Source organism: Danio rerio, chromosome 24 (genome assembly GCF_049306965.1).
Source record: "Danio rerio strain Tuebingen ecotype United States chromosome 24, GRCz12tu, whole genome shotgun sequence".
Lineage (NCBI taxonomy): Eukaryota > Metazoa > Chordata > Actinopteri > Cypriniformes > Danionidae > Danio > Danio rerio.
Genome location: NC_133199.1, coordinates 29,041,225 through 29,060,036, shown reverse-complemented (window position 1 = coordinate 29,060,036; position 18,812 = coordinate 29,041,225). Strand labels below are relative to the sequence as shown.

The following is an 18,812-nucleotide window of genomic DNA, read 5'->3' as shown; positions in this document are numbered from 1 at the left end:
TGCGTGCGTGCGTGCGTGCGTGTGTGTGTAAATGTGTTTGTGTGGTTTCAGATAAACATGAAGCCAAACTGAAAGGAGTGATTTATTTTCAGGCCATAGAGGAAGTGTATTATGATCACTTAAAGAGCGCACACAAGGTAATTTTTCATCTGCAGCTATTAATTATTAATGTAATAAGCTTTATATTTATGCAACTATTTAGATTTGATTGTAGATTTATTTAATATATTAAATCTTTATTATTCTTTATTTTAATATGTAATCCTAATCATTTTAATTAAACAAAGCTTTAGATTTTTGATATTTATTTACACTTTTATACATATAATTATTAAGATTTACCAAATTAAGCATTTAAAATGATTAATAACCATGAACACAGTCTGTTATTTTATTTTAATCTATAATAAGGTGAATATGCAGTCATGCTTTCTGGCTTTTAAAATAAAACGTAGCAATTTTTATTTATTAATGATCCATTTTCTATGTTCATGTACTGCCATCTTGAGGCCAAAACCTAATCTTCCATCCCTCTTTTTTTTTTCTTTTTTCTTTTTTCTTTTATTCAAAAAAGAAGAAATGTACAATATAAATCAGGAAGTAATCTGTAGTAGACTGGAATACAAGAATATACTATTACAAAGTGATAAGAACAATAAGTAAAAATAAAAATTAATAGAAAGAAAAAAAGAAAACAAAATAAAGAAAGGGGAAGTACAAAATTAAATTAAATTAATAATATAGAAAGCATTTATTACTAACATAATGGAAGCATGATATTTTCTTAAGTTTCTATTAACTTGCAGACTTTTTTGTTGTTAGATAGACATATAGCTTTAAGCAAAGAATCAATTTCAATAAAAAAAAAATGGGCAAACGAGGGAGAGAATTTATGAAATTTTTGTTTGTGAATAAAGAATTTTGCATATAATAAAAAAAGTTATATAAATATTCTTCATAATCTTCCATCCCTCTTTCAGAGTCCAAACCCTTCTCTGACATTCAGTGTGAAGACTCACGATCGTGTTTACTACATGGTGGCTCCTTCTCCAGAAGCTATGAGAATATGGATGGACGTTATCGTAACAGGAGCCGAGGGATACACTCAGTTCATGATTTAGACATTATCTAATGGAGGAATAATAAGTGTGGTGTGTGAGTTTAAACACCGGACTTGATCTGCACTTTTCATTATTGATTTCCCTGAACGCTGAACTGATTGTGTTCATTTTCCCCCCTGAGTATCTAGATTCACAGTATTGAAGCTTTTCTCTTCGCTGCCTTCGTATTTTTTAATTATTTTTATGCAACTTTTTAGCGGCCCACATGACTGAACTATAATATTTGTGTGTATGTCTTGGTATTTTGTCTGTGTTTGTGTGAAGAGGTGTTAAATGATTTTTAGTGCCAATGTGCCACGTTGTGTGTGGTCTGTTTGTTACCTTGTGTACAGGGCCTCAGGGACACACACACATTATGATATAAACAGCTGTCAGCTGTTCAGCCAAAGACGAAACACTCAGACACACACTGACGACTACACGCTGTAGAGTTGATGTATAGATACATGTTTTGTGTTTGTAACATTGCCTTTGGTTTTGTATTATGTTGATATGCCTGTATACCCGACATTCATATTAATCAAAGGTGCTAACAGACCCAGATTACCAGTTTAAAGCTATTACAGCACTACAGTTATTCGATATGAAACTCTCAAACTTTCCAAAACACTTAATGCTGCTTGGCATTCAGGTATTATGCAGATTTTTAAGGATAAAATGTCTTGTTTTCGAATAATGCACACATAGAAACTAGGTTTTTAAGTATGTTTCATGGTATTTTATTATTTTATCATAATGCATATGTAACATTTGCATTTTTATAGACTTTATTCGTTGCTTCTGGGCAATTTTTAGGGTATTGATGTATTTTTTTTAAAGAAACAGCAATGCCACACGCAAGATATCAGAAATTATTATACATAGAAACTAGATTTATAACACTAACTGTATTTTTATGGACAGTATTTAATGCTTTCAACCCATCTTCAGTTGGTTTGGAGAGACAGCAGTGCCACAAATGTAGAAACTAGGTTTTTAGTGTGTTTTATAACACCTCTGATCATTTAATCAGTGCTTATGTAACATTTACATTTTTATGGATTTTCTATAATAATCCACAAACAAGACGTCACCGGAAAACCAAAAAAAAGTGTTTTTTTTTCTGATCTCTAGAATTAAGCATAAAGTTAAGCCGGTGCTTACATCACATTAATTCAGTAAAGTCGGAGTTGTTTTATTAGTAAGATTTCAATCAGGCAGTATTGAAAAGATTTCACTGCCAACAGCAGGGGGCGACAGCCATCCAACACATTCACACGTGCTCAACATGTTAGCCATTAAAGCTCGCGTCTGTGAATTAGCCAGTTGTGTTTTGAATATTGTTAATATTCCTTTGAGATTCATATTTATACTTTTGTTTACTGTGCATGCACCTTTTTTTGCATACTGCAAAATAAAGCAGATGTATAATGTTTCTAGTCTCTGTACTTGACATCCCAGCTAAACCTTTATGTCCTAAATATGTGGTCATCTATCTAGATGTCTAACCTCGCTCCCGCAGGCAAACAAGACTTGCTGGACAGAAATCAAATTAGGGATTTGAGCAATAACAGCTTAGTCTTGAGGTCTGATTACTCACTCTGAAAGACGACAGATAAACAGACATTCTGTAATTTGAATATTTACATGTGCATTATCATTTAAACATCCTCCAAGCAGGCTTGTGCGTGAGTGTTGAGCCCTGCAGGCCTGCTCTAATTTTTTCATGTTTTGCCTTGTGAGGATGTCTGACATCATCCGTGCCGTGATTAATGCCCTATATTTGGTTTTCTTTTGTGGGAATACCGTCCTTCACTTGTCCTTCTTTTTCAGAGAATACTGTGTGTGCTGGATTCTCCCACGAGGAGTTGCAATCTCGAGCCAAGCAATCATTTGTCAGTTTCCTCTAAGTGCTTTTCTATAAAGGTGTTTGGGCCACAGCGTTCCCTATAAAACATCCTGTTTCCATCCAAGTCCTTTGTGTAACCATCATCTCGCTCTTTCATTTCCCCCTGATTTCTCCCTCCTGCAGTTTTGTCAGTTTCTTTATAGTGCTTCCTGCATTGAGATGCATATGCACCTCATGGCATGATAACATTAAAGGGATATAGTTCATCTACAAAAAGACAATTTACCATTAATTTACTCGCCCTCAGGGCAGCAGAAATGTGAGTGAAACTTTAAACTTCTGTAGAACATTACAGAACATTAGAACATTTGTTGTTGCTGAAACTGTGGTAAAAGTCAGTGGCTGCTGGCACTTCGAGAGTGAAAGTAACATGTACAGGTAAAACAAAAACCAAACAATCAGTCCCCCGTTTCACGAAATTAGGAATATGTACAACATTTGACCTCGAACAGTGCAGAGACATCACAGTATGAACTTCGAGTTTCCTAATACATAAAAATTGTAACAATATTTTGACTCAAAGTTCTGGTATCCGTTTACTTGCATATTCTGAATCACCAAAACCACAATTTCAGCATGATGTGCTTAGAAATGTGTATTTTTATTTGACGTATAACTAGGCTTGTCACAATAATCAATATATCAACTTAACGTGCAATACTTGGAGATGACCTCAATATTTTTTCAGGTTGCACTATATATTTACAAATTCACCAGTAACTCTGTGAATTGCCATTTTACTGTGACTTTTACAATCTACCTCACCGGTGTCAAAAGTTTCAAATTGGATATTTGCCTAATAGGGCATTTAGTAATATACATAATAGGACATTTACCTTATTAACGTCAAATTATAGAATATAAAAAACCTTAAGAATGTTAAGTATTTTAAAGTATTCATGGCTATTTGCATTATTATATTATAATGAAATAAAGATTAATTGATTTCATGCTGTTATACACATAAGCATTAAATAATCCGTGGCTTAAAATGATCTCAAAATGTCAATATGTTGCTTATTGCAACAATTTTCGTTTCAATTCAATTCAATTCAGCTTTATTTGTATAGCGCTTTTGCAATGTAGATTGTGTCAAAGCAACTTCACATAAATGATCATAGTAACTGGAACAGTGTGGTTCAGGTTTTAGTGTTTAAGTTCAGTTCAGTTCAGTTTAGCTCAGTTCAGTGTGATTTAATCATTACTGAGAGTTCAAACACTGAAGAGCCAATTCATCGATGCGTAGCTCTACCAATCCTGAACCATGCGAGGCAGTGGCGACAGCGGAGAGGGAAAAAAAACTTCACCTGATGGGAGTGAAGAAAAAAAACCTTGAGGGAACCAGACTCAGTTGGGCACGAGCATTTTATTATATCACGACCATTTTCAATATATCGCACAACAAAAATTCCATATCATGACTAAGTCTACGTGTGATGTAATTTCGACTAAAAGATGTGGACGAAGGGGTGGGGGGGGGGGGGGGGGTAGAGTAGCTCCTCCCCTTTTAAAAAAAAGCACAGATACTAGAGCATTTGATTGGTCAGAAGAATTGAGTAGTTACATTTTGTGAAACATGCCTGTCAGCATCGGCGTCATCCGAAGGCTGCGCCGGACCAGAAGAATATAAACAAAGACTACAGAAAACACAAGACATGTCACTTGTCTTGTATCTTTTTAAATAGGAAAAAATGTAACGACCCAATGGGGAATAAGATTCTGCCTAATAGTACAGGAGCCAATCATCCATCGATATATGGTGAATAAAGCCCGCCTTCTAGTACAGAAGTCAATCATCGATCGATGTAGACTGACGATACGGCGGGGGGGAAGGGGGGAGGACCAGATGTTTGTTTCTGCAGATTTTGTAGAACGATTTCGCAGATGATTCCTAATATGAAATTTAAGCTTGGCAAGCAATTTTGGAGATTTTGATGTTTCCCCATTCAAACAGAATGGGTTGTTGTTAGATCGGATATGGTTGTGGCTGGAAGTTAACGAGAATTATTTATAGTATTTATTAAATTTCCCATTTATTGTATTTTATTAACGTCTACCCCCACCCCAAACATCACCAGTTATGTAAAAACAGTGGTTGTACCGAGTATTTTTTATGCTATCTATTAAATTACGAAATAAATTTTATTTTTTTACAGCCTACCCTCACCGCAACCCTAAACCCAACCGTCACAGTATTGTAAAAATATTGTTATACAGTGTCATTAAAAAAATGCTGCTATATTAATGTGCATATCGCACTTAAAGCCGGTCGCGTATCCAATCTAGACTTTACCAACAGAATGCCCAACATACTGCCAGAGAGGTGTTTCAAATATGGCCGCAGAGTGTAATGACTTGCCTTAAAAGACTTTGTTTTAAATCAGCCAAGTGTGTTGGAGCAGGGTTGAAATCAAACTGTGCAGGGATGCAGCCCTCATGGAACTGACTGTGATACCCCTGATTTAGGTGGAAGTGCCAAACTGCAAAGTTTGGATGTTTATATCTTCTAAACGTGAATTTTGGAGCACACTAGTTTATAGATATATTGTTAAAACATTTGAACAACAGTGTATCGGTCATGTGTGGAATCACCTTTAAAATAGTTTTCATGGTTTAAACTTCTTTCAGCTGGAAACAAAAAAAAAACTTTCAAGAGTAATCAAGCAGGCATCTAACATTACTGGATACCCACAGACTCAACTTGTAGATTTATACAATTCTACTGTAAAGAGCAAAGTAGTTTCTATTGTTTCTGATCCTTCTCATCCATTAAGTTGTTTTTTCTGGGTTCTTCCATCAGACTGTCGTTTTAGAACAGCACTGGCAAGAAAAATAACATATAGTAACTTTTTCGCTCCTACTGCGATTAATATTTTAAACAAGGACAAACAGGAATTTGTGTTTTAAGTCTGATATTTATTATTAAGTGCTATAGTGTCAACATAGGCTCATTCTGAAAACAGTGCTCTATATACGTTTTTGGAGATGCCGAATTATGTAGCCAGAACTATGTATGTCTGCATTTCATTTTTAAAATGAATGCTACGGGGTGGTATGATGCTGTTCCCTTTCGCACTTACCAGCTGATCGTCTACTTCCGTATGGATGGCTTTCCCACTGTTACCAGTTTGTCCAGTTATCTCGGCATGTACATCGATGGACTTGAGATGCAGAGAGCAGTTGACCAGGACAACGAGGTTTGAGTCTGGTGAAGAATGGTACCAGAAATCAGGGAAGAAGCCAAAAAATAAAATAAACAAGTAAATAACAGTGAGAATGTGGGAAAATATGAAAATGTGGTAAAAATCAGGCTTTTCTTTTTCTGGACTGCTTTAGAAAATTATTGGTTGGGTTTAGGGAATTCAGTGGGTGGGTCAATCAATACAATTGGTTGGGTTTAAGGAAGGAGGAGGGTAAGTCAGTCGATTGGTCAGTCAGTCATTCAATCAATCAGTCAGTCGACAGCGGCCTATAGTGGATATTCACAGGCGCGAATGGCACTCACAAGAAAAATTTAAGATCACAGCGGCCTCTAGTCGATTCGTAAAAACAAAAACTGCAAAAAAAGGTAGCTCCTGGAACGTATTTTCAGTCTCTAGAAATGTATATAGAGGTACATTTTCAGAATGACCCTGGGTTGTATATTGTGGTCCTGGTGTTTTGTGCATTTCTTGTATTGTTTATATATGATAATATGGATAATAAAGTTATTGGAATTGGAAGTCTAACATACTGATCTAAAAAACTTTGCAGGGACTTTAACTAAAATCTTTTTAAAATGTTCCACTGAAGAACTATCTTGGAATTTAAATTACCAGGAAATTTTCAATTTGGGTGAATGATTAATTTGATATATTGAATGTATCCTCATATTAGTTGGGAGAAGGAGGAACTGGACCTCATCTTGTCAAGTACTGTCCCATCTATTAAAAGGATAATTGATGCTGGAGAGATTCTGACTCAAAAGCACTTATGCAGTGACACTCGTCCTTAGGGAATACACATAATAACAAGTCATTTTCTTTAGGGCTTGATCCAGAGGGAGTTCGCTTTCCACATGAATTTAGACCCCAATCTGCATAGCATTAGGCCCAAAGTAAAGCTCTCCATAGACATAAAAATGATGTAATTAAATGTTAAAATAGGACTGCTCTTCAAACCATTTTAAGTTTAAGTTAGCAGCTAGTTAGCTGAATCATAAAAGGTGAATAGCACACAATAAAAGGTTCTTAAATCACCACTAAGAATAAGAAGCTGTAGATTACAGGTACTAATAATGTTTTAAATAATGATCACTTTCTTAGCCGAACGATCCCAATATATCATTAGGAGCTACTGGTATTACTTTTGTTTCACCTGTATATGTGTTTTTTTTTAAATACTAGTAGCCACTGACTTGTATTACATGATTCACCAAGAGCCCCAGTTTCAGCTAAAATCTGCTCTAATATTGTATGGAAGCAGAAAGAAAAAAATCAACAGCATCTTTTATGGTCTGAGCGGGATTTCAGACACAGCTAGGAACATACACTAAGGGGCATTTACATGACGTTGTTTGTAAAACTGCAGTGCAGTTTTTAAATACATTTTTTAAATAAATTTTTTTAAATACTTTTTAAATACATTTTGGTCATAAATATACAAGAAAATGGCATTTTAGTGCTATAAAATCCATTTTAAAACCTGTTTCAGGGTGCAGGTTTCTGTTTTTAGTATATCTGTGTCATGTGGATATACTCTAAGTGAGCAAAGAATACTCATTTGCATGCTTATTTGAATATGTTTTAGCCTTAGGATGTATACAGACAAGATCATGAGCTCTGAGTAACATCAGTGCTGAGCTTCTGACTTTCACGTAGATCATAAATATTTAATCTGGCTTTTTTTAGGTAATGAACCTTTTACAGTCCATGGTAATGACAGAAGGCAAATTACGCTTTAGCTGGTGAAAGTACAGGTTAGAGACTTGCGCTTGGTAATCACTTAATGTCAGAGGCTTCACAGCTGCTCTTTTGTGCTCTTTGCTCCAAACAAATCATGTAGACTAACTTCAGGGAGTTTATCTGTAAGTGAACTTGACCTCAAGCTTTTGTGCGCGAGGCAGACGTTTTTGGGGGGAGGGTCTACAATTAGTGTGTAGAAAGAGTGCAATTTAGCCCCACCTTCATTTTTTTTTGTGTATTCATGGTGGTCCACATACATTGCGGGGGGCCCAGCTGGTATCCAGCTGCAGTGTCAGATAAGCGCTTCCCTGTCCTGTCCTGTCCGGGACCATGATTGTGTTTGATTGCTGTCTGCTGAGTGGCTTTTTTCTGTAGAGATAGTGATTAAGCACAAATGACAACAGTATGTCTGTTTAGACATATGCATGCATAAATTACTTTCCAACAAACACACAACGTTGTCTCAACGTAGCGACCTTCCTACAACGCTGTACCAACCTTGTAAAAAGATTAAGGATCTACTTTGTTGCTGAAGGTTGTCACAATAATGTCATAATGTTGCCATTTAAATGGGCATTGCTTTAGGTTGTGCTTAGGCTGCATGGACGAGCACTGTACAACATTTACTCGTCAGTAAATCAGTTTAAATTTCACATTTTGGCATCTCATTCAACGATAGGAGACGCAAGTATTGCTTTATTTCTTTTTGCTAAATGAGATATCAGTGGTCATTTGTGTGGTCCTGTTGTGTTAAGCTCTGATCTTTTTTGACGTGTGGCTGCTGTGGATCCATATCTGAATTGGATTCTCTGTTGGATTTCTTTCTTTCTTTGACTGCATTCTCCATACCAACAACTACACCTGGTCTTCGGCTGCGCTACCCGATTTGTTATTCTTCAGAGCTTTGATGCCAAGTGTCTGCGTTTTAATTTGCTTTCTTGTTTACTTTTCTTGTTAGTTTACTTTACATTCTTAACTGACTTTTTAATTTAACCTACGCTTTAAGTTTAATTATTTAATTATTAATATAATCTAAACATTATTTTATACTGTTTGCTTATAATTAGATGTGTACTGCATGTATTTAATGTTGTGAAATATATAATAAAAAAGATTGATTATATACATTTGTGGGGCATTTTTACACTTCAAAGTTTGCACATGAAGTTGTTGTATTAAAAGAAAAAATGAATGAATTTAATATTAAGCAGTACTGGAAAGGTATTACTGCTTATCCTGTATTCAGGCAGTATTGTTAAACTGCCAGGAAACAAACATTAATACATGTAGTAAGAACGTCGTCTCACAGTTGCTGATTGTTACGACAACGTTGCTACAGCCTTCTCACATCTTTCATTTCTACGTTGTAACAATAGCGGCGATGTTGCCTTTAAAAAATGCAAGGTTGCACAGGCATTGCTACAACATCTAAGTATAAAATTTAGTATAAAAAAGGTATAAAATTTAGATTTTGTTTTTATGATATGATTTTTATTTGGCGACTGTTCACATGATTTTTAAATATCCATTACACACTGCTGCTAAACTAAACAGGCATTTATACTGTTGTCCTTTCATTTCATAATACATTTGGTTTGTTTGTCATCAAACGCTCATGTGTCTAAACGTCTAGCATTACATCCTAAACCGTCGTTTCTACATCTAAAACGTCTAGGCCTTTATCAACAAAGTTAATACATTGAGATAAATAACGTGCGTGAATTACCTGGCTTTGCTGTGTTCGACTCTGTTCCGCGGCATAACGTTTTTAAGTTACACAAGTTTTGTTAAAGCTTTCCAAATTTCACATACCTTAAGTAAACTTTTCATATATGAACCATTTACTCAGCACGTTTTGAGCGGAGATTGGATTTGGACTTTTTCTGAACAGCTCTGATTGGCTATTGCGTTCAAGAAATCAACAAAAAGACTATGATTGGGTATATTGCTCCAGTCACAAAAACGCTGTAATTAGCATAAGTTAGCATTTTCCTAACACTATTTTTTTTTCTTTTTGTTTTCTCTGGGGATTTTTTTTAACTAAACTTTATTTTGTTTTTAGCAAACAGGGTTAATAACAATGATAATAACAGAATTCCTCAACTTGGTTCAATTTATATAGCATGGTTAAGAACAATATAAAACAAAACAAAAAAGCACAAATTATATAGGTGAAGTCAGAATTATTAGCCCCCCCTTATATATTTCTCAAATGATGTTTAACAGAGCAAGGGAATTTTCACTGTATGTCTGATAATATTTTTTCTTCTGGAGAAAGTCTTATTTGTTTTATTTCGGCTAGAATAAAAGCAGTTATTAATCTTTTAAACACCATTTTAAGGTCAAAATTATGAGCCCCTATAAGCTTTCTTTTCAACAGTCTACAGAACAAACCATTTTATACAATAACTTGCCTATACACTATCCTGCCTGGTTAATTAACCTGGTTAAGCCTTTAAATGTCACTTTAAGCTGTATAGAAGTGTCTTGAAAAATATCTAGTCAAATATTATTTACTGTCACTATGGCAAAGATAAAATAAATAAGTTATTAGAAATGAATTATTAAAACTATTATGTGTTGAAAAAATATTCTCTTCGTTACACAGAAAGTGGGGAAAACATACAAGCATATAAATATATGATTATATATGTATACTGAAACCTGTAAGTATAAGTATAAAAGAGAAAAACTATTTACATAATGTCAGAGAAGTACTGAAAAATCTAATAAAAATCTATTCTAATAAAAATTATTGTAGAACAGATTAAATACAAAACAAAAAAGGTTTGTTGTTACCTGTAACAAAAGAAATCTTAATTGTTTCTTCTACATCATTATATTAAAAAACTTAGGTTTTAATAATATAGATCAAGTGATCATGTATATTTTTCCAATAAAAATGATTGAAATTCTGTCAAGACAGTGGATTGCTGTAGTTAAACAATGTCTGTAAAATAGGTATATTAAAACAAAACTGTAAGTCATGGAATATTCTTAGTACTTTCTCATTATAAATATTCTTTAAGGTATTAATGCCTGTATCTGACCAGTGACCAGAGAGAATAAGTGAATACTCATAGCAGGTAATAATTATTCTATATTGGAGACTGCATACAGAACTTGAATGGCTGATAAATTGTACCACCAAGCCTCATGTAGATATTGCATACGCTATTTTCTCTGGGTTTGAAATAACTAAAATTATGTCTCTGTGTCTCAAAGGGTTCGTTATATGCAGGTAACTAGGCAAACTTGGTATTCAACATACAAACACATTTGTATCATTCATTCATTCATTTTCTTTTCGGCTTAGTCCATCTATAAATCCCAGGTTGCTACTTATCCAGCACATTTTTACGCAGCGGATGCCCTTCCAGCTGCAACCCATCTGTGGGAAACATCCACACACACTCATTCACACACACACACACGCATACACTACAGACAATTTAGCCTACCCAATTCACCTGATCCGAATGTCTTTGGACTGTGGGGGAAACCGAAGCACCCATAGGAAATCCACACGAATGCAGGGAGAACATGCAAACTCAACAAAGAAACACCAACTGACCCAGAACCTGTGACCCAGCGACCTTCTTGCTGTGAGGCGACAGCACTACATACTGCGCGGCTACGCCACTGTGTCGCCACACTTGTATCATGAAAATGCAAATATTGTAATGTGTTTATACTCACGATGCGTTAAAACAAATCTGATTTATTTCCTCATATGAAAGTGTCCCTGATGACAATTAAAAACATCAGGCACATAGTGATTTTTTCCTGCCTGCAGAAAATGAAAAACAATTGTTACAAATGCAGGAAAAGTAATGTTTTGTCCACAGCTGTAAGTACATTAGATTTATGTATGCCATACAACTTTTGTTTCTCGAGCTCATGTGACCTTGAGACTCCACGTCAGTGTCAGTGAAAGGAAATACATTGCTAACCAATTGTGAGTGAATTACTGTGCCACGGTTCATTTATATTCATTGAACCGTGACAGGGATCCTTCAGCGACACCACCGAGGGTTCTTTTGTCAAAGGACCATCACATTAATGCCCGCGATGGTGCCTGTAAAGTGACGGTTCAGCACAATCAGGTTAGAGATGAATCGTTTGCCCTTTCATTATTTCCATGGCCTTTCACTCTCTTTGTCCAGAATGAGGGATGTAACAACATTAAGTTGACAAAACAGATGAGGCTAATTGATAGCATATTGATCAGATGGATATTTGTTTTTGCATTTACCCACCTCAGGAGGCTTTTCTCCTCAACTTCAAGCTTGCAGCTATTGCTTTTGAAGCAAGGTGGTAAACCGGTAACGTAATGACACACATTTTGCCTAGTTGGTGCATTAAAAGTAAATTTGCTTTTAACTGAAACCCAGGCTCATTTCGAAAATCATACCTTCATATACATTTCTGGAGAGCGACATATACGTACCAGGAGCTACTTTTTTTCAGTTTTTGTTTTCGCAAATCCACTAGACACCACTGTGTACTCTTTTTGAGATCTCAAATTTCTCTCGTGAGTGCCATTCGCAGATGCTGTTCTTCAGTAAACCAACCAGAGGTCGCTGTTGACTGAATGACTGACCAACCAACCCTCCTTCCCTAACCCAACCACTAGTGTTTTCATAAGCACCAATTGACCCACTCACCTCCTTCCATAAACCCAACTGGTTTTAAAAAGCCATCAAGAAAAAGAAAACCCCTCGCCTCATTTTTACCATGTGTTTCAGATTTTACCACATTTTCACCCTTATTTACTGGTTTATTTTATTTTTTGGTTTTAGTCTTACCCGCTTTCTAAGAACCGTTCCTTACCATACCCGAACACTGTCATTGTGGTTAACTCCTTTCTGCGTCTCAAGTCTGCTGAAGTACACCTGGACAAACTGGTAACAGCGGGAAGGCAGTCAGCCGGTTAAGCACAAAAAGGAACGGCATACCGTCCCTAAACGACATTTTGTTTATTACAACATTTCAAGATACCCCACAATTGCTTATCATCATTTGCTTTAATACAGCAGTACACCAAAAAGTACATTTGTGTCATTTTAGCTGATGTCCCACTTTTGCTGACTCGCACCACCACAGACAAGCTATTATTCACAACACTTTTCACTTGCAAACTCTCTGAAAAATGTCACTTTGCTCCTCTTGTTTCAGAGATGGAAGCCCTTGTTTCTGTGCCTCAGAAAGAATTAATTATAGATGGAAAGTTTGTGGTGTGGATCTATTATTGATGCTGATGGAACCTTGGGAAGAAGCAACGGCTGTAAGTAAGGAAATGACATCATCTGTTGAGTTGCGAATGTCAGTGTTGCAGAGCAGCCAAAATTACATGTAAGCTATAAATGTAGGTATTATATTTGCATTTTATCCTACTTCATGACCATGCTATATGTATGTTTTATAATGGAAATACAGCATACAAAATCTGTGATATCATTATCAAATGACCTACCTGCATCATTTCCCATGGCCTCTTGCATGGTGGCCGAAAGAGCTAAAACACATTGCAAATTAAGAAAATGCTTGCATATAGAAAAACAAATTGAAAAACATCATCAATTTGACAAAACAAATTTTGTATGCACAGACCCCAATAAAAATGTGTAGGTGACCCCAAAAAGTGACTAACCAGGCTGCTTCCTGTTTAGAGTCAGCAGTGTTCTTGTAGATTTGAGAAGTGTTTTGTTTACTTCAAGATCCTGGTCGTACAGTTCTTTATTGTGTGTATGTGTGTGTGTGTGTGTGTGTGTGTGTGTATGTATATATACACACACAGTTAAAGTCAGAATTCTTAGCCCTTTTTTCTTTTTTAAATATTTCCCAAATTATGTTTAACAGAGCAAGGAAATGTTCGCAGTATGTTTAATAATATTTTTTCTTCTTTAGAAAGTCTTATTTGTTTTATTTTGACTTGAATAAAAGCAGTTTTTCATTTTTTAAACACCATTTTATAGGCAAAATTTTTTATTATCGCCCTTTAGGCTAATTTTAAGCCTTTAAATTTTACTTAAAGCTGTACAGAAGTGTCTTGAAAAATATCTAGTAAAATATTATTTACTGTCATCATGGAAAAGATAATATAAATCAGTTATTAGAAATGAGTTATTAAAACTGTTATGTTTAGAAATGTGTTGAAAAAATCTGCTGAAAAAATATAACGCCCTAATAATCTGATGAATTGCAAAATGAATGTTAAATGAACAACTGAAAAAATACAGCTGGGTTCATCACTTTTTTGGTGTCCTCCAACACACTTCCTTTGAGGTCTGAACTGTTTCTGTATTTGCAAGTGCACAGACACAAAGTTTATAACGAGAACATTTTAATTTCATGGTGCGTTTGAGCTCTCTCAGCCATCATACTCATGGGATAGTAAAGTGTCCACTCAATGTGCACATCAATATCTCAGCGAAAGTAGTAGGCCATCCAGGTAATACTCGCCTACAGTTTTTTGAAACCTGACTTTAAATTTAGACTTTTTTCACATATGAAATATGTGGAAAGTATGCTATTTTGGTAGCATCAATGATATAAAAAAAAAAATAAAGAAGACTATAAGAAAACAGGTCTGTTCCCATTTGACAGTTAGTAGAATTTAAAGTGGACTTCACATGGTATTCCACAATCTTAACTGAGATTCCATTCTAAAGCAAGAAACATGTTCAGTTGCATATTGTTATGACACACTTCATATAACCACATGATACGGTTTATTGTGTATATACAGAATATATTAAATAGTATGGCATATGTTTATCTCTCATTTTGGCGCAGTGGATAGCACGATTGCCTTCCAGCAAGAATTTTCAAGCACCAGCCCCTCACTGGTTCGAGCCTCGGCTAGGTCAGTTGGCATTTCTGTGTGGAGCTTACATGTTCTCCCTGTGTTGGCATTATTAAAGAGTGGTGAATTAAAAAGTGTATGGGTGTTTCCCAGTGTTGGGTTGTAGTTGGAAGGGTATCTGCTGCGCGAAACGTATGCTGGATAAGTTAACGGTTCATTCCGCTGTGGCACCCCTGATTAATAAAGGGACTAAGCCGAAAAGAAAATGAATGAAATTGTATAAATGATATAAATAAATATAATATTTGAAATCTAAGATATTTTAAATATTTGTATATTTTTAAATATATGATTTTATAAGCATTTAAACATTACATTATTATGCATTTGCAGAATATCGTGTTGTCAAACCTCAAACTGCTTTCATATGTATGACTGGAGTCTGGATGTCGCATGCAGTGCTCCAAATGTCAAGTGAAGTGTCAAGTTCTGTGCTCAGGGAATAGGGAGCATTAGGGACCCTGTCAATCACAACACAGCTCCAGTCAAACAAAAAGTATTGTTTTCAAAGCATCAAACCAAAGGGTGCTATTCTGAGTGCGAGGATGAGAAATGAGATTTGATTCTCCCAAGCGAGTGTGAATTTGCAGAAACTCACACTGCACCATTCACACTCCAATCAGTGTCCTGAAAGTCTCAGAGAGGCGCATGTTCCCCCTCCACCCGCCGGCTCCACCTCCACCTCTTATTGGATGACCTACTGAGGTTGCCATGGAGATCGGTGTAGTAGGGCAAGCGTGTAAAATGAGGGGTGCAGATTTTGAATGGCCAAACCCCCTGTGATATAATTTGATATGCACACAAACTGTGATTTTTGATCACGCAATCCTTGTGTGTACAGTGATGCAGCCACTTTTTTGGTTTGTTTTTTCGGGTGGCCCGGGGTGTCATCTGACCTTTTTTGAGAGGGTGGTCTTGGCTGAATTATTTGGTGCTAAGGGACCAATAATTTTTTGTTTTTAGGTTTTAATTTAGGTGTTATAGTTATCTATTAAATTAGTTTCAGCTTATATAGTGCACATCATAAATGAGTACACCCCCTTTTTAAAAAAAAAAAAAACTATTTTTATTTCTCAGTAAATACAGCACATTTTGTTGCATTTAAACAAAACAGTTTTATTAAACTAAGACTGTGGACACCTAACATCTTTAGGAATAGAAGAGTATTTTATTTGAAATGAGATGTTGCAAATAAAAAACACAAATTACAAAATTGTAATTAAATTTGTACATTTTTTATGATTCTCTTGATTTTTATTGACATAGTTATTCACCAATTTTTGCACCATGATCTTTAGTTGTTTTTGTTACATTAGTTCCTGTTCTGGATTTGGGACTGGCTAATGTAATCTACAGTATATACATAAATGTCATGTTATACCCCATCCTATAGAGAGTATTAATTTAAAAGAAATTTGTAAGAAGTGTAGTTATTTATGCTGGGCAGTGTACACTATATACACACACACACACAATTCATTTTTTGAGGAACTCAGACTTGTATTAAAATGACAGTAAACAGGCTGCGAATTGTACATGGACAGTCGGGGGGGTCATGATTTTCAATTATATTTGATAATATGCTTCAGTGAACCAAATTTACGTATTTAATTCAATTATATCTAAATTATTAAGTTAACTTGTTATTGTTTTCAGTGTTTTAAGGCATATTGAGTGGTTCTCAATGACATTTGTGATATTAAATAAACCGATTAAGAGATGATCATGAAAGACTGCACATATTTTTATTATACTGTTTACCTTCCATGTGCAAGTGTGTAATTAAATACAAACTATGCATCTAGTTTTACGAAGACCTACAGCACAAATGCCTATTTTTCAAGAAACATGTTTTGTGAACACTTTTGTGAACAGGGGTGGTCAAATGTATGTTTAAGTTATCTATTATTTTAATCATTAATATTAGTTAAGATGGCGATGCAGTGGCGCAGTAGGTAGTGTTGTTGCCTTACATTAAAAAGGTCGCTGGTTCGAGCTTTGGCTGGGTCAGTTGGCATTTCTGTGTGGAGTTTGTATGTTCTCCCTGCATTTGTGTGGGTTTCCTCCGGGTGCTCTGGTTTCCCTTACAGTCCAAAGACATGCGTATACAGGTGAATTGGGTAAGCTAAAATTGTCCATAGTGTATGAATGTGAATGAGTGTGTGTGGATGTTTCTCAGAGATGGGTTTCAGCCGGAAGGGCATCCGCTGCGTAAAAACGTGCTGGATGAGTTGGCGGTTCATTCCGCTGTGGCGACCCCGGATTAATAAAGGGACTAAGCCGAAAAGAAAATCAATGAATATGTGAATGAATATTGTTGAGAATATTATTGAGAGATACAGATCAGAGTAAACTATTTCTTACCCCCATCAGACATCCTTCAGGGGGATCAAGCGTTAATTAGGGGCATCTGACCCCTTCCAAACCCCCATGTAATTCGACCCTGACAGTAAACCCAAAAATGAAAACTGTCTTCATTTACTCACTTGTTCCAAGCTTTTTTCCCCTACGTTATGCACAAAAGAAAAATGTTTTGAAAATGCTGAAACCGGTAGCCATTAACTTCCATAGTATTTGTTTTGTTATATTACAGTGCTCAGCATATATAATACATGCCTCACAAATGCATTTTTTAAATTCATGTTTTAATAGGAAGCTATACAATATTACATTTGTGCATATACATTAGATAAATAAATCTGTTTTGTTCAAATGCACCAAAACACTTTGCCTATATTCACTGAGAAAATGATACAAAGATTCATTTTCAAAATGAGGTGTACTCATTTATGCTGAGCACTGCAAACTAAACAGTGTACATGTGTTTGTTGCCTCATTACAAACATCTGCAACAAATTTCACAATATACACATTAAACTAACAAAAGTATGTGTAATACAAGCTTAGATAAACTTAAAAAAAGGGGGGGGGGGGTATTGTTGTAATCACATTAGAAATGTTGTGGCCAATCAAAAGCTGATCGAGGTGGATATGAATGGTCCCATGGGGAACATCAGAGTTTTGATCCATTCAATTATCCCTTTTTAATTGGATTTTTAGCACTCATGAGACTTACATGAGAACAACAAACAATGATGTTTGAGGCTCACAGTATGTCATTTACATGTACTAAACTCTTATTATTCAGCTATGCCTATAGGTGTATCCAGATTTCCATTCTATGGCACATTTAAGACATAATAATTTTTTTACAAACACTACATACAAAGACTTTTACACCTACGTTATTTGTTTAACTTAAATGAATATATAATTATCTAAGGAAGTTGCATTCAGACTACGCTTGACTCAAAAATCAGGAATCAAAAATCCACTCAACACAATTGGAAATTTCCTCTAAGACAGACTTTTAGCTAGGAAACCGAACGGAAAAGGGGAGAAAGAAAGGAAGCAGGGAAAGTGAAAGATATTAGAGGTCTACGTTTGCTCCGTATCAAGTTATCCGTCAACCAAAAGCTGTCGAACAGGAAAAACAGGGAGCTTTTCTATCACAGCACTTCAACTACAAAACAAAAGTTCAGTCTTGGACAGCAGGCAAATCCCTTGAGAAGTTTTAAGCAATCGCTCGCAGTTTCCCCTGGAGATGAAGGAAAGAGTGTTTCTGAGAAAAGTGGGGCGTTAGTGAGACCATCTGTAGACTTTTAACTCAACGAATGCTGTATAACATTGTGTATTTCTGAATTATTTAGCTTTAAGGATCATGGCAGCCCACTAATGTACAAGTATGATGGCTTTTTTCACCTCTTAGAGCCATCTGACATTTGGGGTTTACTTCAGACAATCCTCCACTCTGTCTTGAAATACAGCAGTCTTTCTCTCCCTCTCCTTCGCTTGTTTGTACAAATGCACTCTTATGTGTCTTCTCTCTGTTCACTGTAATCAAATTCAATACGATTCCACCCAAGCAAAGCCTCTTGTAAATAGACCCCTTGCTTACATCGACTCTATAAGAGACTTTTTTGTCTCTGCTT

At 35.6% G+C, this 18,812-nt stretch overlaps 1 protein-coding gene across 27 annotated transcripts in view; it reads left to right on the top strand.

The window, feature by feature from the left end:
- Window positions 1–2,535, top strand: part of phldb2b (pleckstrin homology-like domain, family B, member 2b) — a 74,418-nt gene extending 71,883 nt beyond the window's left edge. For all 27 annotated transcript variants that reach the window (XM_073940744.1, XM_073940743.1, XM_073940739.1 and 24 more), the window contains 2 exons: window positions 52–137; window positions 981–2,535. In XM_073940744.1, the coding sequence (XP_073796845.1) occupies window positions 52–137; window positions 981–1,121 (227 nt within the window). In that variant the 3' untranslated portion in view covers window positions 1,122–2,535. The remainder of the gene's footprint in view (window positions 1–51; window positions 138–980) is intronic.
- Window positions 2,536–18,812: the final 16,277 nt, after the last annotated feature.